General features: G+C 37.1%; 1 protein-coding gene across 2 annotated transcripts in view; it reads left to right on the top strand.

The window, feature by feature from the left end:
• Positions 1–25,865, top strand: part of NELL2 (neural EGFL like 2) — a 428,865-nt gene that overhangs the window by 312,398 nt on the left and 90,602 nt on the right. For both annotated transcript variants that reach the window (XM_050749376.1, XM_050749375.1), the window contains exon 16: positions 3,226–3,321. In XM_050749376.1, the coding sequence (XP_050605333.1) occupies positions 3,226–3,321 (96 nt within the window). The remainder of the gene's footprint in view (positions 1–3,225; positions 3,322–25,865) is intronic.

Raw genomic sequence — 25,865 nt, 5'->3', positions numbered from 1 at the left:
GATTAATTAACCATGAATATTGATTCTCTACATGTTATAGTTTCCTATTTTAGCTTGTTTGTTAATGCCGATTGATCATTCTTTTAAATGTCCCGTTGAAATCAGATTTCTGTTTCCATCAGTGGACAATCAACTGTAGTTCACCACAATCCTTAACTCACCTTTTCTCCCACTGTCCTCTTTCCCTCCTACCTCCTAAGGGAAATAGAAGACCTTTTTGGAAACTCTATAAAGTCCCATAGTATAACGTTTACATCCCTTATAATGTCATATGATTTATCCAATTTAGGCATTTTAAGCTTCAAAACTGCTGATTTCTCAAATATACTGTGTCCTTCATCTCAGAGTTCACTAAAATCAGTTTGCTATGGTACCGTGTCTGTGTGAGGTAGGAAAGAATAAGGAATAGTAGTTAATGCAGTGTCTTATGAGGAAGGGTCTTAAGGCCTGGTCAAGAAAAATACACTGTACCCAGAGATGGGTGGGCCAGAGGGTTACCCTGATTTTCAAAACTCCATGGAAATCATTAGTGTAGGTCATTTTGAAGAAGGCCTACTTATTTGGGGGTCCAAATCCCACAAAAATTTGCTTGGAAAGACTAAACAAGTTCTGAGAAAAGCTAGACTTTTAGAATGTATAGTACAGTAGTTCCTTCTTATCCACAGTTTTGCTTTTGATGGTTTTAGTTACCCATGGTCAACTGCAGTCTGAAAATGTTAAATCAAAAATTCTAGAAATAAACAATTCTTAAGTTAAAATTGTGCACCATTCTGAGTAACATGAGATCTCTCACTATCCAGCCTCATCCCGCCTGGTATGTGAATCATCCCTTTGTCCAGTGTGTCCATACTGTCTACAACTAGCCACCATTAGTCACTTAGTAGCCTTTCTGATTATCAAATACACTGCTGACGTATCACAATGCTTGTATTCACATAAACCTTATTTTCGCTGGGCTTGGTGGCTCACACCTGTAACCCCAGCACTTTGGGGGGCCAAGGCAGGTGGATTGCTTGAGTCTAGAGTTTGAGACCAGCTTGGGCAACATCTCCACCAAAAATAAACAAAAACAAAACAAAACAAGAAACAAACACCATGTACAAAAACTAACTCAAAATGGGTAAAACAAAAACAAGTAATTTTTATTTTACTGTTAATGGCCCCAAAGTGCAACAGTAGTGATGTTGGCATATTGTTATAATTGACCTATTTCATTATAAATAACTGTTGTTAATCTCTTACTATGTATAACTTATACTTTAAACTTTATCATAGTATATCTGTATAGGAAAACTACATTATATATATATTTATATACATATATACACATATGTGTATATATGTGTGTGTATATACACATATGTGTATATACACATGTATATACACATATGTGTATATACACACACATATATACACACTTTGTATATACATATATATACATATATATACCAAGTGTGTATATATACATATGTATATGTATGTGTATGTATTTAGATTATATGTAGATATATACATATACACATATAATCTAAAAATAGATTTCTGTGCTGTCTGAGGTTTCAGGGATCCACTGTGGATCTTGAAATGTATTTTCAATGCATGAGTGGATACAATATAACTAAGTCCTTAGGACTTTCTCCAAATCACCTGAATGTTCTGAGAGTTTGCTTAGGCTTAAGGTTTAATCTAGGAGCCCTAAAGCTTTTCTCTTATTTCTGCTTGATTCTAATTCCTATTTAGTATGAAGAATAAAGTTCATAGAATAAAGAACTCTGAAAGTTATGAACAGATGCAGACAGACAATTCTTATATTTGAAAGAAGGAGAACTTTCAAGGATCTATAAATTCCTTCTGGAAGTTAGGACTACAGGTTGCCCGAATAAAGACTGTTCGATTCCTGTATATATCTTTGGGAATGTTGGGAATTCCCAATTGTTGGGAATTCCCATGTTGGGAATGGGAAAAATCTGAGAGATAAGTAGTTTAAATGTAGGAGCTGAATCATTGAGTTCTGTGCGGTATCAACATGTAGTTGATCAACATGAGTTCTGTGCGGTATCAACATGCTGCAACCTTGCAAATTACTCTGATGAACATATGAACGTGGTCTGGCAGACACATTCTTTATCATTTATGAGGTTTAAACCAAAGAAACCAAATGGACTCTTTGGGTCCATTTCTTTAACTCATCACTAGAATTTCAGATTTCTACATTTTATTACTCTGAGAAAGTATATTCTACCTAACTAGAAGAAGCACATGCCAGAAAACTGTAGAAAAAACTTTTGCCTTAATGCCTGGAACAACTGGTCTAATTCACTCATTACAGACTTTGTCAGGCTGAGGAAGCAGCTGCTGAGCCTTATAGAGCCAAAGAATAAGCCAAAGTGGAAATAAAAGCTTCTATAGGGGGCTCAGTCCCAACCATCTTGTTTTTCTCTTCTCTTGTGCTCACTTGTCTTGCTGCTCTTCTCCTTCTTTTCTGCACTTCTTTGAAGACAGCACGTTTCAAGAGATCACCCTTGCAATGGTACAGACCCTGGCTCCCTTGCAATGGTTCGGCTTCCTACTCACAGAACAACTTTCCTCATTCCCAAAACCACTCTAATGAAACAGGTTATACAGCGTCTTTGCCCTGGATCCTGATTCTGACCTATCCTTAGCAGAGGAATTTAAGAGTCTCCCTGAAGACCACTCTAATGAATTTTTCTTACTATTGGCTAATTCATTACCGGGACCTGCTTACGAATTTTTGAAGGATGGAGCATTTCCTACTATGTTGGCACTTCGGCTAGTGTGCAAAATGGTCAGAGCCCCATGGGATTCAACCATTTCCTGTTTCGTGGTCTCGTTCTTTAGATGGTGGTTTGCTCCATCTAGGATAGCTGCCATTTTCAGGTTTATTTTCAAGGTGGATTGTTACAATGAGCAGAAATTCTGAATTTTAATGTACTTCCTATTGTGCAAATTTGCTGTTTGTTGTTTAAATAAATTTGAGTATTTTGTTTTAAGGGTGAAATACTCCTCTAACATTGGAAAGAGTACTGTTTTACAAGTTGTGTTGAAGTTTCTTACATGTATGGGAAATATTACATGAAAACAAAATTAAAATAGCTTTTATAATTTGATGTTCATATCTCTAAGGGGATAATGAAAAGCTAGGTTTGGAGTTTATTAAACTACTTACTTCTAAAATGCTAAAATCATGTATCTGAATTATTTTAGCGTTTTGCAAAGATGGCTGTAGGAATGGAGGAGCCTGTATTGCCGCTAATGTGTGTGCCTGCCCACAAGGCTTCACTGGACCCAGCTGTGAAACGGGTAAGAATATCATTTCATCTTCTAGAAAATGAATTTTTATGCTAATGCATAAAGTAATCCATGAGGAAAATAATGTTTCAAGTTTCAAGTGGGCTCTCAAAGCGTGGAGCTATTAATAAGGAAGTGATAGGAAGGAGGAGGTGGGAAGTTTCAGTGATGCATTTTGCTGGGCGATTCCCCAAAGTCACTCTAAAAAGGTTTTGCAGCTATTATAACTAGATGCATATTGAACTTTTCAGAAACATGTGTGGAATTGCCCAGGATTTTATGACTTCATAATTCATTTTACTCATTTGTAATCCATTTTTACTGGAATCTATATGACTGTATTAAAGCCTAGATTTCAAGCTTATGGCCAACTCAGTGCCTAGGACACACTATCACCTGCATCCACAATTAGGAATTTTAAATAAATTTTTATCTGGTCCCTTAATTATTCATAAACAATTATTTATCTGGAAAATAATTAAAGTTTTCTACTTCTCAATTATTTCTCATCCAGATCCATTCTGAACTTATTCTTTCTGATGGATATGAATATTAAAAACTTTAAAAATTATTTTAAAAACAATATATAGTCTACATATAACTTATAACCCTAAAGTAAAATACTTTATCCAATGAAAAACACACCTTGGGACGGAGCAAGATGGCCGAATAGGAACAGCTCCAGTCTCCAACTCCCAGCGCGAGCGACACAGAAGACCGGTGATTTCTGCATTTTCAACTGAGGTACTGGGTTCATCTCACTGGAGAGTGCCGGACGATCGGTGCTGGTCAGCTGCTGCGGCCCGACCAGCGAGAGCTGAAGCAGGGCGAGGCATTGCCTCACCTGGGAAGCGCAGGGGGGAAGGGAATCCCTTTTCCTAGCCAGGGGAACTGAGACACACAACACCTGGAAAATCGGGTAACTCCCACCCCAATACTGCGCTTTAAGCAAACAAGCATACCAGGAGATCATATCCCACACCTGGCCGGGAGGGTCCCACACCCACGGAGCCTCCCTCATTGCTAGCACAGCAGTCTGTGATCTACCGGCAAGGCAGCAGCGAGGCTGGGGGAGGGGCGCCCGCCATTGCTGAGGCTTAAGTAGGTAAACAAAGCTGCTGGGAAGCTCGAACTGGGTGGAACTCACAGCAGCTCAAGGAAACCTGCCTGTCTCTGTAGACTCCACCTCTGGGGACAGGGCACAGTAAATAATAACAAACGCAGCTGAAACCTCTGCAGACGCAAACGACTCTGTCTGACAGCTTTGAAGAGAGCAGTGGATCTCCCAACACGGAGGTTGAGATCTGAGAAGGGACAGACTCCCTGCTCAAGTGGGTCCCAGACCCCTGAGTAGCCTAACTGGGAGACATCCCCCACTAGGGGCAGTCTGACACCCCACACCTCACAGGGTGGAGTACACCCCTGAGAGGAAGCTTCCAAAGCAAGAATCAGACAGGTACACTTGCTGTTCAGCAATATTCTATCTTCTGCAGCCTCTGCGGCAGATACCCAGGCAAACAGGGTCTGGAGTGGACCTCAAGCAATCTCCAACAGACCTACAGCTGAGGGTCCTGACTGTAAGAAGGAAACCTATCAAACAGGAAGGACACCTACACCAAAACCCCATCAGTACATCACCATCATCAAAGACCAGAGGCAGATAAAACCACAAAGATGGGGAAAAAGCAGGGCAGAAAAGCTGGAAATTCAAAATATAAGAGCGCATCTCCCCCGGCAAAGGAGCGCAGCTCATCGCCAGCAACGGATCAAAGCTGGACGGAGATGACTTTGACGAGATGAGAGAAGAAGGCTTCAGTCCATCAAATTTCTCAGAGCTAAAGGAGGAATTACGTAACCAGCGCAAAGAAACTAAAAATCTTGGAAAAAAAAGTGGAAGAATTGATGGCTAGAGTAATTAATGCAGAGAAGGTCATAAACGAAATGAAAGAGATGAAAACCATGACACGAGAAATACGTGACAAATGCACAAGCTTCAGTAACCGACTCAATCAACTGGAAGAAAGAGTATCTGCGATTGAGGATCAAATGAATGAAATGAAGCGAGAAGAGAAACCAAAAGAAAAAAGAAGAAAAAGAAATGAACAAAGCCTGCAAGAAGTATGGGATTATGTAAAAAGACCAAATCTACGTCTGATTGGGGTGCCTGAAAGTGAGGGGGAAAATGGAACCAAGTTGGAAAATACTCTTCAGGATATCATCCAGGAGAAATTCCCCAACCTAGTAGGGCAGGCCAACATTCAAATCCAGGAAACACACAGAACGCCACAAAGATACTCCTCGAGAAGAGCAACTCCAAGACACATAATTGCCAGATTCACCAAAGTTGAAATGAAGGAAAAAATCTTAAGGGCAGCCAGAGAGAAAGGTCGGGTTACCCACAAAGGGAAGCCCATCAGACTAACAGCAGATCTCTCGGCAGAAACTCTCCAAGCCAGAAGAGAGTGGGGGCCAATATTCAACATTCTTAAAGAAAAGAATTTTAAGCCCAGAATTTCATATCCAGCCAAACTAAGTTTCATAAGTGAAGGAGAAATAAAATCCTTTACAGATAAGCAAATGCTTAGAGATTTTGTCACCACAAGGCCTGCCTTACAAGAGACCCTGAAGGAAGCACTAAACATGGAAAGGAACAACCGGTACCAGCCATTGCAAAAACATGCCAAAATGTAAAGACCATCGAGGCTAGGAAGAAACTGCATCAACTAACGAGCAAAATAACCAGTTAATATCATAATGGCAGGATCAAGTTCACACATAACAATATTAACCTTAAATGTAAATGGACTAAATGCTCCAATTAAAAGACACAGACTGGCAAACTGGATAAAGAGTCAAGACCCATCAGTCTGCTGTATTCAGGAGACCCATCTCACATGCAGAGACATAAATAGACTCAAAATAAAGCGATGGAGGAAGATTTAAAAGCAAATGGAGAACAAAAAAAAGCGGGGGTTGCAATACTAGTCTCTGATAAAACAGACTTTAAACCATCAAAGATCAAAAGAGACAAAGAAGGCCATTACATAATGGTAAAGGGATCAATTCAACAGGAAGAGCTAACTATCCTAAATATATATGCACCCAATACAGGAGCACCCAGATTCATAAAGCAAGTCCTTAGAGACTTACAAAGAGACTTAGACTCCCATACAATAATAATGGGAGACTTCAACACTCCACTGTCAACATTAGACAGATCAACGAGACAGAAAGTTAACAAGGATATCCAGGAATTGAACTCATCTCTGCAGCAAGCAGACCTAATAGACCTCTATAGAACTCTCCACCCCAAATCAACAGAATATACATTCTTCTCAGCACCACATCGTACTTACTCCAAAATCGACCACGTAATTGGAAGTAAAGCACTCCTCAGCAAATGTACAAGAACAGAAATTATAACAAACTGTCTCTCAGACCACAGTGCAATCAAACTAGAACTCAGGACTAAGAAACTCAATCAAAACCGCTCAACTACATGGAAACTGAACAACCTGCTCCTGAATGACTACTGGGTACATAACGAAATGAAGGCAGAAATAAAGATGTTCTTTGAAACCAATGAGAACAAAGATACAACATACCAGAATCTCTGGGACACATTTAAAGCAGTGTGGAGAGGGAAATTTATAGCACTAAATGCCCACAAGAGAAAGCAGGAAAGATCTAAAATTGACACTCTAACATCACAATTAAAAGAACTAGACAAGCAAGAGCAAACACATTCGAAAGCTAGCAGAAGGCAAGAAATAACTAAGATCAGAGCAGAACTGAAGGAGATAGAGACAAAAAAAACTCTCCAAAAAATCAATGAATCCAGGAGTTGGTTTTTTGAAAAGATCAACAAAATTGACAGACCACTAGCAAGACTAATAAAGAATTAAAGAGAGAAGAATCAAATCGACGCAATAAAAAATGATAAAGGGGATATCACCACCGACCCCACAGAAATACAAACTACCATCAGAGAATACTATAAACACCTCTATGCAAATAAACTGGAAAATCTAGAAGAAATGGATAATTTCCTGGACACTTACACTCTTCCAAGACTAAACCAGGAAGAAGTTGAATCCCTGAATAGACCAATAGCAGGCTCTGAAATTGAGGCAATAATTAATAGCCTACAAACCAAAAAAAGTCCAGGACCAGATGGATTCACAGCTGAATTCTACCAGAGGTACAAGGAGGAGTTGGTACCATTCCTTCTGAAACTATTCCAATCAATAGAAAAAGAGGGAATCCTCCCTAACTCATTTTATGAGGCCAACATCATCCTGATACCAAAGCCTGGCAGAGACACAACAAAAAAAGAGAATTTTAGACCAATATCCCTGATGAACATCGATGCAAAAATCCTCAATAAAATACTGGCAAACCGGATTCAGCAACACATCAAAAAGCTTATCCACCATGATCAAGTTGGCTTCATCCCTGGGATGCAAGGCTGGTTCAACATTCGCAAATCAATAAACATAATCCAGCATATAAACAGAACCAAAGACAAGAACCACATGATTATCTCAATTGATGCAGAAAAGGCTTTTGACAAAATTCAACAGCCCTTCATGCTAAACACGCTCAATAAATTCGGTATTGATGGAACGTACCTCAAAATAATAAGAGCTATTTATGACAAACCCACAGCCAATATCATACTGAATGGGCAAAAACTGGAAAAATTCCCTTTGAAAACTGGCACAAGACAGGGATGCCCTCTCTCACCACTCCTATTCAACATAGTGTTGGAAGTTCTGGCTAGGGCAATTAGGCAAGAGAAAGAAATCAAGGGTATTCAGTTAGGAAAAGAAGAAGTCAAATTGTCCCTGTTTGCAGATGACATGATTGTATATTTAGAAAACCCCATTGTCTCAGCCCAAAATCTCCTTAAGCTGATAAGCAACTTCAGCAAAGCCTCAGGATACAAAATTAATGTGCAAAAATCACAAGCATTCTTATACACCAGTAACAGACAAACAGAGAGCCAAATCAGGAATGAACTTCCATTCACAATTGCTTCAAAGAGAATAAAATACCTAGGAATCCAACTTACAAGGGATGTAAAGGACCTGTTCAAGGAGAACTACAAACCACTGCTCAGTGAAATCAAAGAGGACACAAACAAATGGAAGAACATACCATGCTCATGGATAGGAAGAATCAATATCGTGAAAATGGCCATACTGCCCAAGGTAATTTATAGATTCAATGCCATCCCCATCAAGCTACCAATGAGTTTCTTCACAGAATTGGAAAATCTGCTTTAAAGTTCATATGGAACCAAAATGGAGCCCGCATCTCCAAGACAATCCTAAGTCAAAAGAACAAAGCTGGAGGCATCACGCTACCTGACTTCAAACTATACTACAAGGCTACAGTAACCAAAACAGCATGGTACTGGTACCAAAACAGAGATATAGACCAATAGAACAGAACAGAGTCCTCAGAAATAATACCACACATCTACAGCCATGTGATCTTTGACAAACCTGAGAGAAACAAGAAATGGGGAAAGGATTCCCTATTTAATAAATGGTGCTGGGAAAATTGGCTAGCCATAAGTAGAAAGCTGAAACTGGACCCTTTCCTTACTCCTTATACGAAAATTAATTCAAGATGGATTAGAGACTTAAATGTTAGACCTAATACCATAAAAATCCTAGAGGAAAACCTAGGTAGTACCATTCAGGACATAGGCATGGACAAAGACTTCATGTCTAAAACACCAAAAGCAATGGCAGCAAAAGCCAAAATTGACAAATGGGATCTCATTAAACTAAAGAGCTTCTGCACAGCAAAAGAAACTACCATCAGAGTGAACAGGCAACCTACAGAATGGGAGAAAATTTTTGCAATCTACTCATCTGACAAAGGGCTAATATCCAGAACCTACAAAGAAGTCAAACAAATTTACCAGAAAAAAACAAACAACCCCATCCAAAAGTGGGCAAAGGATATGAGCAGACATTTCTCAAAAGAAGACATTCATACAGCCAACAGACACATGAAAAAATGCTCATCATCACTGGCCATCAGAGAAATGCAAATCAAAACCACAATGAGATACCATCTCACACCAGTTAGAATGGCGATCATTAAAAAGTCAGGAAACAACAGGTGCTGGAGAGGATGTGGAGAAATAGGAACACTTTTGCACTGTTGGTGGGATTGTAAACTAGTTCAACCATTATGGAAAACAGTATGGCGATTCCTCAAGGATCTAGAACTAGATGTACCATATGACCCAGCCATCCCATTACTGGGTATATACCCAAAGGATTATAAATTATGCTGCTATAAAGACACATGCACACGTATGTTTACTGCAGCACTATTCACAATAGCAAAGACTTGGAATCAACCCAAATGTCCATCAGTGACAGATTGGATTAAGAAAATGTGGCACATATACACCATGGAATACTATGCAGCCATCAAAAAGGATGAGTTTGTGTCCTTTGTAGGGACATGGATGCAGCTGGAAACCATCATTCTTAGCAAACTATCACAAGAACAGAAAACCAAACACCGCATGTTCTCACTCATAGGTGGGAACTGAACAATGAGATCACTTGGACTCAGAAAGGGGAACATCACACACCGGGGCCTATCATGGGGAGGGGGGAGGGAGGAGGGATTGCATTGGGAGTTATACCTGATGTAAATGACGAGTTGATGGGTGCAGCACACCAACATGGCACAAGTATACATATGTAACAAACCTGCACATTATGCACATGTACCCTACAACTTAAAGTATAATAATAATAAATAAATTTAAAAAAACACACCTTGGGAATTTAAAATAATGTTTTGAGTATTAAGTCCTAATTAAAATCATACTCGTAGTGGTTTTGGTTGCTTTGGGTTCAGTGGGGTCCAATAGCGATGACCTCAGAGAGTCAGGTTATTCTTCCTAAAAGAAAGCTTCTGCCACTGGCAATTGACAGTTGTCATCTCATATTGCTTTTCATAAATCTCAATGCAATAGATACAGTACATGCTCTGCCTCTATTCCACTTGCAGAGTCATCTGGTTTAATGAAAACACTGACTTACCAGAATGTGAGACAGAAAATGTTCTGCTCCATTTGGGAAGTGAACATTTTACTGAATAGAAACTGCTACTGTGCACAGAAGGATGCTCACAAAAGGGCTTGCATCACTAGATCATCTCTTTCTACAAGTACTGCTAAGTCTTGTTTTTCAAATTTCAGTGACTAATTGATTTCAAAAGTCTGTGACAGACAGTGTATAGTGACTATCTTTGATATGTAGGACTCTTTCTTAAGAGGATCCTTTCCTAAATCAGAAGCTCCCTAAATTTATTGTGCGTGAGAGTCACCTATAGAGATTGATAACTTGTTAGAAATACAGGTTTTTAGTAGCTACCATATGATATACTAAATCAAATCAGGCACCTCTACTGCAATAGTTTTCTCATATTTCTATGACATGCTCTCCACCAGTTTGCCCCTATACATCAAGGTGCACTGTGGACCTCCTGCACATCAACACCTCTGGTGACAAGGTTTCCTGAATACGATATTTTTGTGCTGCTTCTGGTACAGAGGCTGGATACAGAAATACTTCCTTTTTCAGGACATTTCAAAGGTGTGAGGATAATGGTGTGGAATTTTGAAATAAAAGCTGTCCCAGAAAATCTGGGATGAATAGTGGCCATGCACAATCCTGCACAGCATTCTTCCACTAAGAAAAAATTTCACAAGATTGTAGAAATCTAGAATGGCATAAAATTAATATTGGCAATGTAATATTTAAGACTGGAGTTAAAAATAACCCAAGAGAACATGTAGCTATCTCTATTTCATTATCCTTGAACCTTCAGTCTGTAAGAAGACAATCCCAGACTGATTCTAAATAGCTGTCTGTAGCAGCCAAGGACTTTGAGAACAGATGTGGACTCAAAGTTTAGTTGTACTGTTTATATGTTATGTTGCCTTAGGCAAGTTACCTAACTTCCCTGTGTGTTGTACCCTTTATGCATCACCTTACTCTTCACCATTCTCTTCTAAGGCAGTTATTATCTGTATTTGCATGCAGAAATACTGGGTTCAGGGTGTTTAATTTTTTTCCCCTAGCATCAGAGTTCAAAGCTGATACAAAGGTCATTCTGCTCCCAAATCCGGGCTTTTATCCAGTGCATCCCAGTATATTTCTTTGGGGAGTTTAAATCCAAAGACCCCAATCTGAACTCATTATCTCATCCATGATTCATGTCTCCCCACCTACCGTCCTCCACCAAAACCTGAATCTTCATTTCTTCCTTCCTTACTAGTTTATTTCAGCGAATAGCCGCCTTATCCACCAGGTCTTCTAAGCCAGTCATCAGGGAGCAATTTCCCTTTCGCTCTCTTTCACATCCATTCAAATCGTTTTGAGTCCATGTCTTTACCAGGGTCCATTTCTTTCTATTCTGGTCAGAGCTGCAGTTGTTGGGGACGTTCAGGTTGTCTCTGCCTAGTCCAGTATCCACAGAATAACAGAGCACAAATCTGATCATATCACTCCAGACTGAAGAAAACCTTTCATGTTCCCCATTGCCCTCAGGATAAAGGCCACATTTTTAACATAATAAATAAGGCCCTTTAGGACTTGGCCCTGCGTGTCCACCTAGCTTTACCCTCTTGTCCTTCTGCCAGCTCACTTCATTCCCACCCCCAGGCAGTGAATCTCATGAAGGCATAGGGTGTATCTTATTTGCTTTTGTATCATCACGAAACAGTACCTTAGTAGTTGTTCCATAAATATTTGGTGAATAAATAAATGCACACATGAGTGATCAATTAAATGATGAGGAAAAAGATGGTGTGGCTGTTTCCATATTTGCTGGACTTTTTTGAATGTTAGTTGAAGCTTTCAGAGTTATCTAGTTATGTACTATCATATGGCAGATATGGTAATTAAGGCACAGAGAAGTGAAGTAGCTTATATAGGTGTTTCACTGTTGATCCATATCTGCATTCTAGAACGTGGGTCTTCTGATTTCTAGCCCAGTGTTTCTCTTTTCCTTCCTTCCCCCTTCTCTCACTCCTTCCTCTTTCCTTGCTTCCCTTCCTGTCTTCCTCTCTCTCTCTTTCCTGTCCTGCCTTCTTCCCTCCTTCTCTTTCTTCCTTTCTTCCTGCTTTCCTTTTTTCTTATGCCATGCTTTGTCCCAGGAATTCGTCATACCTTCATCCTTCATCAGGTCTGTGTCTTTTGTTATGCCACCTTCGACTGCCAAATAACCCTGTTGTCTTTAATAGCGAAGACTGTGGCAATTTTTCTCTCCAAAGTTAAAGGATGCTTCCAGAGTGACAAGATTTCCAAGTATAGGAATGGCCTAAATTTGGCCTGCTGGAGTTGGATGCGGCCTGATAGCTTAAAAAGGAAATTGTTGTGCAGCCCCAGTGGCCATCTGTTGAGCCATCACAGTGGAATCGCTGAGGATGAAATAATAGGATTTACTTGCTTTTTGAAAGACAATCTGAATGTGTCTTGCACTTACCACCCCTTGTTCCTTTAGTTGAAGTCTCTTCTGAAACACCCTCCCCTCATTTCTGTTTCTGCATCATGTGTATCTTAGTAGGAATGGTTGCATTCATTTACCAACTTCACAAAAGAGCAATGTGTATGATTTTTACTGAGCAAAATTAATTTTTCATGGACTTCTTTTTTAGCCACTGTATAAAATCACTCACATGTACAGCATAACTTCATTTTTAATTAAATATCCTAATATTCCATCAGGTGTTTAACTTGGATTTAGCAGGGTGATTATTTCTTGGGTAACTCAGTAAAGTGTATTAGAAAGCTAAAGCTATGTGCCAAGGTTTACAGCTTTATCACTGCCATATTGTATTTATTACACGATTGCTAAACCTCAGCAAACATGAGTCTGATGATCTAATTAATATGCAAAGCTGTCTTATTATACTAAAAGCAAATTTTTCAGTAATGATTTAAAGCATAACTCTAAAAGATTTGACAGTCCCCTACAACCAATTGCTGACTTAAATCAAATTAAAATATTTATAACTGGGAAAAAGCTGTTAACAAATGGCAAAGTTGAAAAAAAAATTGCTATAGTATCAAAGAAGAGATCTAACATTTTGACGATAAATGCTTTTTTTTCTGTGTACAAAATAATGGATTTGTTATCCACATATCAAAACATGAGATGAGATTTTAATTATTTTAGTGAGTTGTTAAATGAATATAAATTTAAGTTGCATCCCTAAGTGTTTTTGTAGCTTTTTAATATGTGTTGTTTTAAAATGACAAAAATGAAGCATGAGGCCTACATGAGTGTTGCTTTACTTCAAAAGTAACTTCAAGTGGATTGAGGTTGGCTGATTTTTTTTAAGTTTATTTTATTACTGTTATAGTATAGATAATAGAAATTATTTTTGTTAGAAAAAAGTTATCTTGCTAGTTTTATCCAAAGTTAGCATTTATTATTAAAGTCAAACTATTACATTTCCTGGTATGGCTGAATTACACATTTTTCATCATAAAATGTATCTGCTGATTTCATTAGTGTTTGGTTTTTTAAGGCATATTTTTCCAGAAATTTGTATAAATTTATATCATTTTTACATAGGAAGACTAGAAAAAATTCAGAAGCAAGAGAAAATTCTCAAAACAGTTCAGACATGGCATACCTTTTCTCACCAACATGACTCACAGTGGAAAGACATTACCAAAATATATATCTTTATGTGAGAAAACAGGAGAAATTGAGAAGAAAATCTGAGATAATCTGATAAAAAAATAATGTAAAAAGAAAGAAAAACTGTAGATACATCTGCTTTACCAATAAGAATTTTTAGTTTTATTTTGAATTTATTCTACTCTATCTGAACAAATGCAAATTTCATGTACACAAATCATTAAATATGCTTTATTGTAATAAAAACAATTTGGAATAAAGGAAGCTTTGCTTCTAGTTCTGTACTGTCTTATTAAATTCAGTTTTCTGAATCTTAATTTTTCAAGGGAAGATCTGCAAAGTAGCTCATTGGGTAGCTTTTGCAAAGTGGGCACATACTCATGGAGGGTTCTGTTGATCTGCCTAAGGGATCTGCACTCATGCTCACTAGACACATCTTATCTTGAAACTGTCTCCAGTGATAAAAGCGATTCAATTACATTTGATAAATGAATGTGTTTTAATGAACTTTGTATGAATTAGGAGTGTAGATACCAATGATTCTTTTTCTGTTATAAAATGAACAAATAAAACAACAAACAAAAAGCACTCTCACCAAAGGCTTTTTGACCGTACCCTGCTTGAGTTGACTTAGATACTTAAGACGTAACTTCTCTTTATGTTGGCGATCCTTAATCTGTTTTAAATAAGATTTTAATTGCTTAATGTTATGCCAAACCCCGTTCTCCTTGAAGAATTAAACATAGTGGTCAAGAACACAAAAATTGAAGTCAGAGAAACATTGGCCTGAGAACTAGTTCTATTACCAACCAGCCATGTGACCCTTTTCATGTTATTTCATTTTTGTCTATGCCTTGATTTGTGCATGTAGAAAATAAAGATGATAGTAATATCTATCTCATGGGTTTGTTCCGGAGATTAAATGAAGTAAGGCACATAGCACCATGTTGAGGTCATTTATTGAGTGCTTACCAACATGTTCAATTGTGGACTACATGCCAAACACATGTTGGTAAGCACTCAATAAATGACACCTGATATGATGATTTTGTAAATTTTAAGTTGATTTGTAAATAAACTTTTATATACAGGACTGTTTGAGACTCTTTGACATCCTTGAGTTAGCTGGAGATGCCCTGAGATGTTATAAGAGAAAGGTTAAGAACAATAAAGGATTCTAGTTTTCTTGATTCATTCATAAACCAGTTTTAAGTATAATTTTACTGTACTTTAGTGGTTTAAAATGTTTAATTTAGTGATTTGCATTCTGTACATTTGCTTAAAATTGCTTTATTTTTGTCCTAATGCAAACGTTAAAAGTTAATATTTTATGAAAATATAAATCTTTGTATTATTCAAAAAGTAGTCAAAAGTTCTTAGTGTTAGATCTCAAAGTCATTCTTCCAAGTCCTTCAGGTTAATTGGAAAAAATCAAACTCACTCTATATATCAGTCATGTATAATAGATAACAACTATGATGGGGAAATTTTTCAGACTCCTTTGTTGTAAGGCCTACCTAATTAACACTGGAAATGAGGACACATCATGGAGAAAATGTAAGAGGAAAAAAATAGCTTTCAAGCTGTTAGAGAGCAGGTCTCCAAGAAAAAGAAAAAAGCCAAGTGGAATTAGTTGGGAATTTGGAAAAGATCTTCAGTTTTATTTTTAAAATATTATTTTTTTCAATAGATCACTTTTGTATATTAACTTGTATTGTGCCTTTGAATTCCCAGGATCCCTGTTGCCTCTTATTTTTTTATTTGAAGCTAGCCAAATGGAATCACTTTTAAGATAGTTGCTTAACTTTGTTTTAAAATTAATTAATTGAATACTTAATTAATATTTTGAATAAATATTATATACACATTGTATAAAATTTAAAAGTACAAAGAGCATATAATGAAAAGTAAATTTTCCTTTATAGCAATTCCCCAACTACTGTTTTTTCCCTTAACAATAAATCCTGGAAATCATACCACAGATAAGTCCTTGTTAGACAGAGTAGTTCAAATAGGAAGGCTGAGGCTTTCTGCCATTCAAATAGTAGACTTTTAATTTGTAAAATTCTGGGTGTCAATAGGAATACATGTCTTAGGGCCAAGATCTTTCTCTTTTTGGGGGTACCCCCATATGTTGGCTGAGAATGTTCTGCAATTTTCTCGTTCATAAATTCTGATTTTTTCATATAGATAAGCTGACGAACTTCTGTTGATCAGAAGTATAATCGGGGGAGGCATAAACTTAATATGCTGGAGAAACATTGTTGTTGTATGCAACATTTTATTTATACCCAAATTGTTTTTGTTTTTTGCATTCTATTCCTCCCCTGTTTGTTTCATTTGTTTCTTCTTGAAGGACATATTTTAGTACGCTCTTAGAGTGGTTCTATTAGTGGCCGACTCTTGGGTATAGAATTCTAGGTTTTCCCTAAGCACTATGAAGGCAGTATTCCATTGTTTTGGGGGGGGCCTCTGAGGTTTCTGTTCAGAAGTCTGCTTTCAATTCAATTGTAATTCATTTTAAAAGTCTCTTTCTCTCTAATTGCTTTTAAGGTTCCCTTTTCTTTGGAGTATGTGGTTTCAAAGCATTGTGCCTGGGTATGAATTTATTAATATTTTTATTTGTCTTGCTAGGGACTCCTTTAGAAGAATGAATCTGAAGAGTTACCTCTTTCATCAGTTTTGGAATCCACTCAGTCTTTATCCCTTTGAATACTGCTTATTTCCACTTCTCTTTATTCTCTCCTTCTGGACTTCCCACTGGATATTTGTTGGCCCTTGTCTTTTCTATAATTCCTCACTTTCTTTTATACTTTTCATCTCTTTATCTCTCAGTATTGTGCCTTTGATAATTTTTTCAAACCTATCCACCAGTGTACAGATGAATTTATCAGCTTTGTCTAATCCATTATTTAGTTTATTTGTTGAAGTTTTAAATTTTAATAACTTTTTAATTTCTGGGAGTTCTCTTTTTCATATATTTTGGTTCTTTTTCCTTAGTTCTTATTTTTGTCTTGTGGTTTTGATTACTTCTTTTATGTTTTTAACAATTTTAAACCTACTTATATTATAAAATTTATGGCATTGCTCTATTGCCTGAAGTTCGAGGGGATCTAAATCTAGCTTTTATTGTGTTTGCTGACTTTTGCCCCATGATTGTTTCCTCATGTGTTTTGGACTTTCGGTGTCTGACCTTATTATCTTCACTGAAGCTTTACCTGTGAAGTCTAAGGTCTTTTCCCTACAGGGAAAACTTGCATTTCTTTCTGCAGGTGTACCAGGGGTATTGCAATGCATCATTTGCATTAAAGTTTTTGCCAAGTGGTATGCCACACAGATTATATAAATTTTTAACTTCAAAATTGGCTTCTTCTTATGCCACATAGGAATTTTCATTTTTTCAATGAGATCAGTTATGAATTTAATATTATATTTTTAAGCCATGTGTATGTAGAAAGATTTTCAGGTTATATGTGGGTCTCAGTATTGCTGGAATAAGAAAGAAAATCACCTGTTTTAAGCGTAAGTATGATTTCATTGATGCTCAGTGAATGACTCCTGAGAGTGATGAACTTTGACCTTTCACAAATCTGTAGACTGTGAGGTGAAATTTATGATGAGAGAATGTAAATGAGGAGGGACATAGGAAAAAACAATAATGATACGAAGTTTATGAGGTTTGCTAGGAATGGAGCTGGGGGATGTAGCTGTTTTTTTCTCTTTACTAAATTTCTAATGCTCTCAAACAGAGTCTGTACTTCTTCCCAAAGGGTTCTCATCTGTGATTAGTTTCTGTTTCTTTCTGTCATGGAAACTTTCTGAAAGAAGCCACTAGGACTTAGGTACAAAAAAAAAACTTATAGCAGTCAGCCCTATCCATCTAATGGATAACTCTCCCTTAAAAACTCACTGTTTTTTGTTTTTTGTTTTTTTGAGAATAAATTATATTCCAGGTTAATTTTTTTAGGCTTACAGTAAAATGTGGTGCACAAGGATCAAGTTAAATAGCAAATAATGGGTTTGGGTCCAAGTTAAAGAAGAACAATCAAATTTGTGAATGACATAGTTTTGAGAGAGTAGCTTATATGACAAAAGACAGGATCAAGATTCAGAGGTATTCAAATTGTAGCAACAATGGGATCCAATAACATTATGACACTTGACAAACAGTTAAAAGCACCTCCTGCATTTGTCCTGCTTTCAGCCCTCAACATTTCTAGATCTTTAATTCTGATCTCTTCCATCTTTGGCCCACACTCATTGTGTTCTCTGCCCCTTTCCTTTAGTTGCCTTTTCTTTAGGTGTCTATCTTTCCTCCCTTACCCTTTTCCTCATTCCCTCCCACTGGACCATGGAAAGAAGAGATGGAGCCTATGATTTTGTGTTTTTCATAGGGCTTGGCATCATGCTTTGCATATAGTAGGCAGTCCATAAATATTAATAAAATATAAATAATCTTTTGCATTTAGGTTAGAAAAACCAATTGTGCAACATAGAGGGAACTAACTTTAACAGTTTTTATGCTTTAGTTGGCTACTGATTCCAAGTTAAGTATGAACCAAAAGTATCGTGTGCTAGCTTTAGAAGAAAATGCAAACTTAAGCTATAATTAAAAGAAACAGGGTCTATAAAACAAAACTCTCCTTAAATTCTGCATTACTTACTTTATAATGGCGTATTGTATTTACTTTGGGCCAATAGTTTTAAGAGGCTATCAGCAAATGGGAGTGTGATTGAGGAAAAGTTTTCCAGGAGATGAAAGTCCTGGCAGATATAAGAGGGTAGTTGAATAAATCTTCATCAGGAATTTTTTTTAAAAAATAAGAAAAATGAAAGGTGCTATAAAAGCTATCCTTAAATACATGAAGAGCTAAACTAGTGTGTGGATTTGGGATTAGATTTTTCTTTGTTGCTCCAGAGAGCAAAACTAGTAATTTTACCAGGAGGCAGGTTTAGACTCCAAATAAGAAATTTATTAATGACAAGAACCGTAGGAAAAAGGGATAGGTCACCCTGCATGTTCAATCAGAGTCTAGAGAACGAAATGCTAAGGACACTTAAGATTTCCACACTCTGGTACAAGATGGCTTTGGCTTATTGGGATTATCTAAAATTCTTCTTGCTATAGTTGTTCATAACAGTAGCTGCTTCAAACTGCATGTCTAAGGGCATTTAGTATAATAATTAACAAGCAGTGTCGCATGATGGTTAAGAGTTACAAGTAGGCTTGGAGGATGGCTCTCTAGCTATAAATCTAGGCTCTGCAAATGACTTCTGTATGTGGAATAGGGCAAATTACTTAATATGTATGTGCCTCCATTTCCTTGTTTTAAAATGGAGTGATAATAATAATACTATTTTAGGCAGGGTGTGGTGTGGTTTATGCCCGTAATCCCAGCACTTTGAGGCAGATAGTGGGAGGATCACTTGAGGCCAAGAGTTCAAGAACAGCTTCGGCAACATAGCAAGTCCCTTTCTCCAAAAAATAATAGTAGTCTAAAGAAGAAAAAAAAAACTATTTCATGACATTGTTGAGAGCATTATATTAGTTAATACAGGAAACCAAGCAGTGGCTCAGTAAATGTTAGCTATTATCATGACCTTACCCTAATCCCTACAATAACCCTTTAAAGTGGTTATTATTACTAGATGAGGAAAATGAGGTTGAAAAAGATTAAGTAATTTGCTCTGGTCTGTACAGCCAGTAAAATGGAATAGAAAAGAATTATTTCTAGGACTTTTATATTAAAATTTTCTACACTTTTTCTGTTTTGATATTTGGCCTCCCACTGCACCATAGGATGCTAAAATGACTTTGAAATAGCTGTAAACTTTGTGGAATATGGGTGCCAAATTATCCATATTAAAGATTTCTTAAGCTCCTGTGCGCGAACAGCACAACAGGATGTGTATGAAGATGTAGAAAGTAAAATGCAGTTCTTTTCTTTTGGGGCTTTATACCTCTGCCTGTCAAATGCACAAGGAGCATTTTATCTCATTGACAGAGAAACAGATGGGTACAAAAATAATACTAATACCTTTTAAATGACTGCTAACTACAAGTCTTGTCTGGTGTGGTAACCCCAGAAGAAATTGCTCTTAAGAAGAATGAATTCTGGAGCTATAATCCCAATAGTTGTAATTTAGAGGGGAAGGCTTTATGATAAACTTCTACTGTTGGGAACCTAGGAGGCAAACAGCTGATTAAATGTGTGAAAAGTATACTTTCAAGTGTTAGACATAGTTTCCATTGCCAATTTTCTCAATATTCATGTCTTAAGATAATTATAAGGCTCAATAAGAGTGAACTTGAACCTTTAGTTTAATCAGAAGCCTTAAAAAACAAGTTAAAGGAACTCTCTGATATTCTTAGCTTTTTAAGATACATAACTCCTTCTTTGCCTTCTTAAATGATGTGGGTTTTCATTTGCCTTAGCAGGTTTTAAAATGTAAATTACTCTTTCACTCATGGATGTTTTTTCTTCACATTTTAAAAGGGACAGCTCCAGCCTTAAAGTTAACCTTGACTTTGTCCTTTTAATATAAAGCCAAGTATATTTACTATTTGTTATGATTTTCTTTAAAAATGTTTAATTCAAGGAAAAGAAAATTAGTTGACTACAGTTGCTTGTGTTTCTTTTTGCTTAAAAATCCGTCAGTAATGGATTGTGTAAGCACGACAATTTATTATTCATTATGATCTTTTGGTTTCGGCCATTTACAACAAAAATAAATTGATTAAAACACAGATACCTATAAACACTACCGAGTGGGCAAGAATCAAGAGTTAGTTACACATTACAGGATGCCAAAACTTTTACTCAGTGAATGATGGGAAGGCGACTCTGTGTGTAAATCATAAAACTTAATTACCAACCAGAAGGTACTGAATCTCTTTTACACTGGTAACTTTGTACCTTACACTAACTGTAAGGTATATAAGTGTAAGTACAATATTTAGTAAGTGTCTAAAATAAATTAGTTTAGAATAAATAAACTAATTTTAGATAATGTAGAATCAGAATGGGGAGATTTGTTAGATTGATTAATAAATATTTACACTATATTTTCTGGGACCAGATCTTTATCTTCAAGGACTTTATATTCTTGACAGGCAAATAGGAGGGAGAAATTTGTCTATAAGCAGTATTCTATACTTGTTATAGTCATTTACTTTAGACTTCACTCTTCCACTGGAATGACTGTCTTAGAAATCAGGTATAACTTCTTAATCACAATCTCCAAAATGTTCACATTTCTTGACCTTTTGGCAGCATTTGATATTAAGAATCAACAGTGCTATGGCAACCCCCTTTTTCTTTGGTTTCCTTGACGTGATATTTTCTCTAGACTATAGTACTGCAACAATTTTATGTGGTAGGCATTTTGCTCACATAGGTGTTTTCACTGACTTTTTTATTCTACATTTGTAATCAGTTATTTCTTATGTACATATATATGTCTTTTATATATATATATTTTAAATTATACTCTAAGTTCTGGGGTACATGTACAGAAGGTGCAGGTTTGCTACATAGGTATACATGTGCCATGGTGGTTTGCTGCACCCATCAACCTGTCATCTACATTAGATATTTCTCCTAATGCTATCCCTCCCCTATCCCGCCACCCCCAACAGGCCCTGGTGTGTGATGTTCCCTTCTCTGTGTCCATCCTTTCTCATTGTTCAGCTCCCACTTATGAGTGAGAACATGCAGTATTTGGTTTTCCGTTCCTGTGTTAGTTTGCTGAGAATGATGGTTTCCAGCTTCATCCATGTCCCTGCAAAGGACATGAACTCATCCTTTATTATGACTGCACAGTATTCCATGGTGTATATGTGCCACATTTTCTTTATCCAGTCTATCATTGATGGGCATTTGGGTTGGTTCCAAGACTTTGCTATTGAGCCTGTATAGTCAAGACAATCCTAAGAAAAAAGAACAAAGCTGGAGACACCATGCTACCTGACTTCAAACTCTACTACGAGGCTACAGGAAACAACAGATGCTGGAGAGTGCGTGGAGAAGTAGGAATGCTTTCACACTGTTGGTGGAAGTGTAAATTAGTTCAGCCATTGCAGAAGACAGTGTGGCCATTCCTCAAGAATCTAGAACCAGAGATACCATTTGACCCAGCAATCCCATTACTGGGTATATACCCAAAGGATTATAAATCATGCTGCTATAAAGACACATGCACACATATGTTTATTTCACCCACTTTTTTAAAAGAAAAGATAGAGTAAGGAAATTGCCCAAGGTAACAGCTATTAAATTGACAAGCCTGAAGTTACATACGGGACCATGTAAATGTAAAACCCCTAATAAAACACTGCAGTATAGCTCCAGAATGGCAGTTCCCACACCCATGAGCTTTTACTGTTATTCCTCTCCCACCTGCCTGACTGCTTTTTGTGTGTGTATGTGCATTTTTTTCTTCTGCTGCTGCTCATCTCCTAAATGTGGAAGTTTTACAAGGTTATACACATAATCATCTCTTTTCTTTCTTATTACCATCTCCTTTCTGGATCTCAGTCACTTTCAATTCTTCAAAAGGGGTTATTTTATCCTGACACCTCTCCTAAGCTTAACTCCCACTCCCAAGGGGCTACATTGTGTTCTCACTTGGACATTTAGCAGTCTGCAGTGGCTTGCTGTCCTTGGGTTATGTGGATCATAAATGCTTTTCTTTTTTATACTGGAATCACCTATGCCTGACAGACCACTCATCTCCCTTCATTTCCTTCATTCCCGTCAAAGCAACACCCATACAAACAGTTTGTAGTGGAGTATTATTCAAAATGTTGAGGCAAATGGAAGAGGATCAAAGGGGAACAAAAAAAATGTCAAAAAGCCAAAAAGAAATAGAGGTCCCATTTTTCTAAAAATGCTTTGGCTATTTCTTCCCACAGAATCAGAGGCAGATTTTCCATTAAGCTAATGAAGTTTAAGTTTCTGCTCTTAATGCAACCAGGCTTCTTTCCAGCCCTTGGAAAGAGCCCTAGCAATGTGCTCACTTGGCCATATATTTTTGTAAAATCTGCAATTGCAGTCGGGCGCAGTGGCTCAAGCCTGTAATCCCAGCACTTTGGGAGGCCGAGACAGGCGGATCAAGAGGTCAGGAGATCGAGACCATCCTGGCTAACACGGTGAAACTAAAAAATACAAAAAACTAGCCGGGCGAGGTGGCGGGCGCCTGTAGTCCCAGCTACTTGGGAGGCTGAGGCAGGAGAATGGCGTAAACCCCAGAGGCGGAGCTTGCAGTGAGCTGAGATCCGGCCACTGCACTCCAGCCTGGGCGACAGAGGGAGAGTCCGTCTCAAAAACAAACAAACAAACAAACAAACAAAAAACCAAACAAACAAACAAAAAATCTGCAATTGCAACATATCTTGGTAATTTTTTTTTTTCCTCAGGGGCCCTCAAAATGAATAGGCTTCTGTCCCCAGAGACTGACCCGTGCGCAAAGTTATTTCTTACCAGGTGGATATTTCTCACCTTACAGCCCTCCATTTTCCCTGATTGTTTTTCTTTTTATCCTCTCTTGTGGCTCTCAATTTCACATCTTTACATTTCTTCTCTCTCTCTCTCTCTCTCTCTTTTTCTGTATCTGTCAGTCTACCTAACTGCCTAATCTTTTTCCTCTCCACCATGCTCTGGGAAGAGGGAAACAAAGCATCACCTTCTCTACCCAAAGAAGTAATCAAGATATTTTCCTAAATCAAGACCTTTTCCTTTATTATGACATATGCCACTGTCCTATTTATCTTTTTATTATTTTGAACTGCCTTTCTAAATTTCCTGAGACATCGGCTAGTCATTACTGAAAACTTTCCATATGCCAAACATTGTGCTAATTGCTTTACATTTATTAAATCGTTTAAATCATAACAGCAACTTTGTGAGTATAATTTTTTATAATCATTTTAAAACCAATGCTTAGTGAAGTTAAATCATGTATCCAAGGTCACACAGCAAGCATTTGGTAGACTTTTGATTTGAATAGTTAAACCTAGCCTCAGACGTGTGCTTTTACCCCTTCCCCATATTGCCATCCAGATACTACTCTTCTGAAAAACTCTCCTTGGTTTGTCTAACAAGAAGTATCCTTGCCTTGCTCTCAACTCCCATGTTTGTATCAATTTTATCCTCTTTCTTCAAACTACCTTGTATTGTTATTAATCTTTAATTTTTTAAATTTTAAGTGACAATAGTAGTACCTATTTATGAATACAGTCATATTTCGATACATGTATACAATGTTTAATGATGATATCAGATAATTAGCATATCCATCACCTCAAACAGTTGTCATTTCTTTGTGTTGGGAACATTCAAAATTCTTTCTTCTAGCTATTTGAAAATATACAGTAAATTATTATTAGTTATAATCACTCTACAATGCTATAAAAAGCTAGAACTTATTCCTCCTATCTAGCTGTAATTTTGTATCCTTTAAACAACCTCTTTCTATTCCTGCTCCTTTCTATCTTCTAGTAACCACTGTTCTACTCTCTACTTCTGTGAAACAAACTTTTTTAGGTTCCATGTATGGGTGACAGCAAATGGTATTTGTCTTATTTCACTTACTATAATGTTCTCCAGGATCATCCATGTTGCTGCAAGTGACACAGTTTCTTCCTTTTTATGGCTGAATAGTATTCCATCTTGTATATATACCACATTTTCTTCATCTGTTCATCTGTTATTGGGCACCTAGGTTGATTCTATATCTTGGCTATTGTGAATAGTGCTGCAATAAACATGGGGGTGCAGATGTCTCTTCAATATTCTGATTTCCTTTCCTTCAGATAAATACCCATTCGTGGGATTGTTGGATCATATGGTAATTCTATTTTTAGTTCTTTGAGGAACTTGCATAATGTTCTTCATAATGGCTGTACTAATTTACATTCCCAACAGCAGTGTATAAGAGTTCCTTTTTGTCCACATCTTTGCCAGCATTTGTTATTTTTTCTCTTTTTGATCATAGCCATTCTAACTGTGGTGAGATGATATCTTCTCATGGTTTTGGTTTGCATTTCCCTGATGATTATTGATGTTGAACATTTCTTCACATATTTGTTGGCCATTTGCGTGTCCTCTTTTGAGAAATGTCGATCCAGATACTTTGTCCTTTATTTTTATTGGAGTATTTGGGTTTTTTTCTGTTGAGTTGTTTGAGGTTTTTTTGTTTGGTTGTTTGGTTGGTTTTTTTGTGTGTGTGTATATTCTGCATATTAACTCCTTGTTGGATAAATAGTTTGCAAAATTTTTCTTCCGTTCTGTAGGTCATCTCTTCACTCCCTTGATTGTTTACTTTGCTGTGCAGAAGCTTTTCAATTTGATCTAATCCCATTTGTCTACTTTTGCTTTTGTTGCTTTGCTTTTGAGGTCTTACCCAAAAATCTTTGCTTAGACCAATGTCCTGAAGTATTTCCCCTGTGTTTTCTTCTGTGTTGTTATTAATCTCAAAAGTACAATAACACTATCTTAAACTCATGGAACTTCATACATTGCTTCATGGGAACCCATCCAGTATTTTATGAATGGTTTTTATGGCTAAAACACAATTTGGGTTATATCTAGATAAACAAAATAGCTATTATAAAATTCATAAGTATACTGCTTTAAAAAAATCTGTTGAAAAGGTAAGCATTTATTACCTTCAGCAGCATATAACCTGTATGAACTAGATCTCTTAAGGATGAACCTAGGCTGCATTTTGAAAACTATATACCTGTGACATTCACAGGGGCTTCAAAATGCAATGTGTCATCTTTCCTAATGGGTGATATTGGCTTTAACAACTGGGAAGCGGCTGTTAGAAGAAAACAGATGTTCTTAGTTGACAGAGGAAGT

Source organism: Macaca thibetana, chromosome 11, assembly GCF_024542745.1.
Source record: "Macaca thibetana thibetana isolate TM-01 chromosome 11, ASM2454274v1, whole genome shotgun sequence".
In the NCBI taxonomy this organism is placed as follows: Eukaryota; Metazoa; Chordata; class Mammalia; order Primates; family Cercopithecidae; genus Macaca; species Macaca thibetana.
Note: the sequence above shows the minus strand (reverse complement) of the source record. Positions and strands in the feature narration are given on the sequence as shown.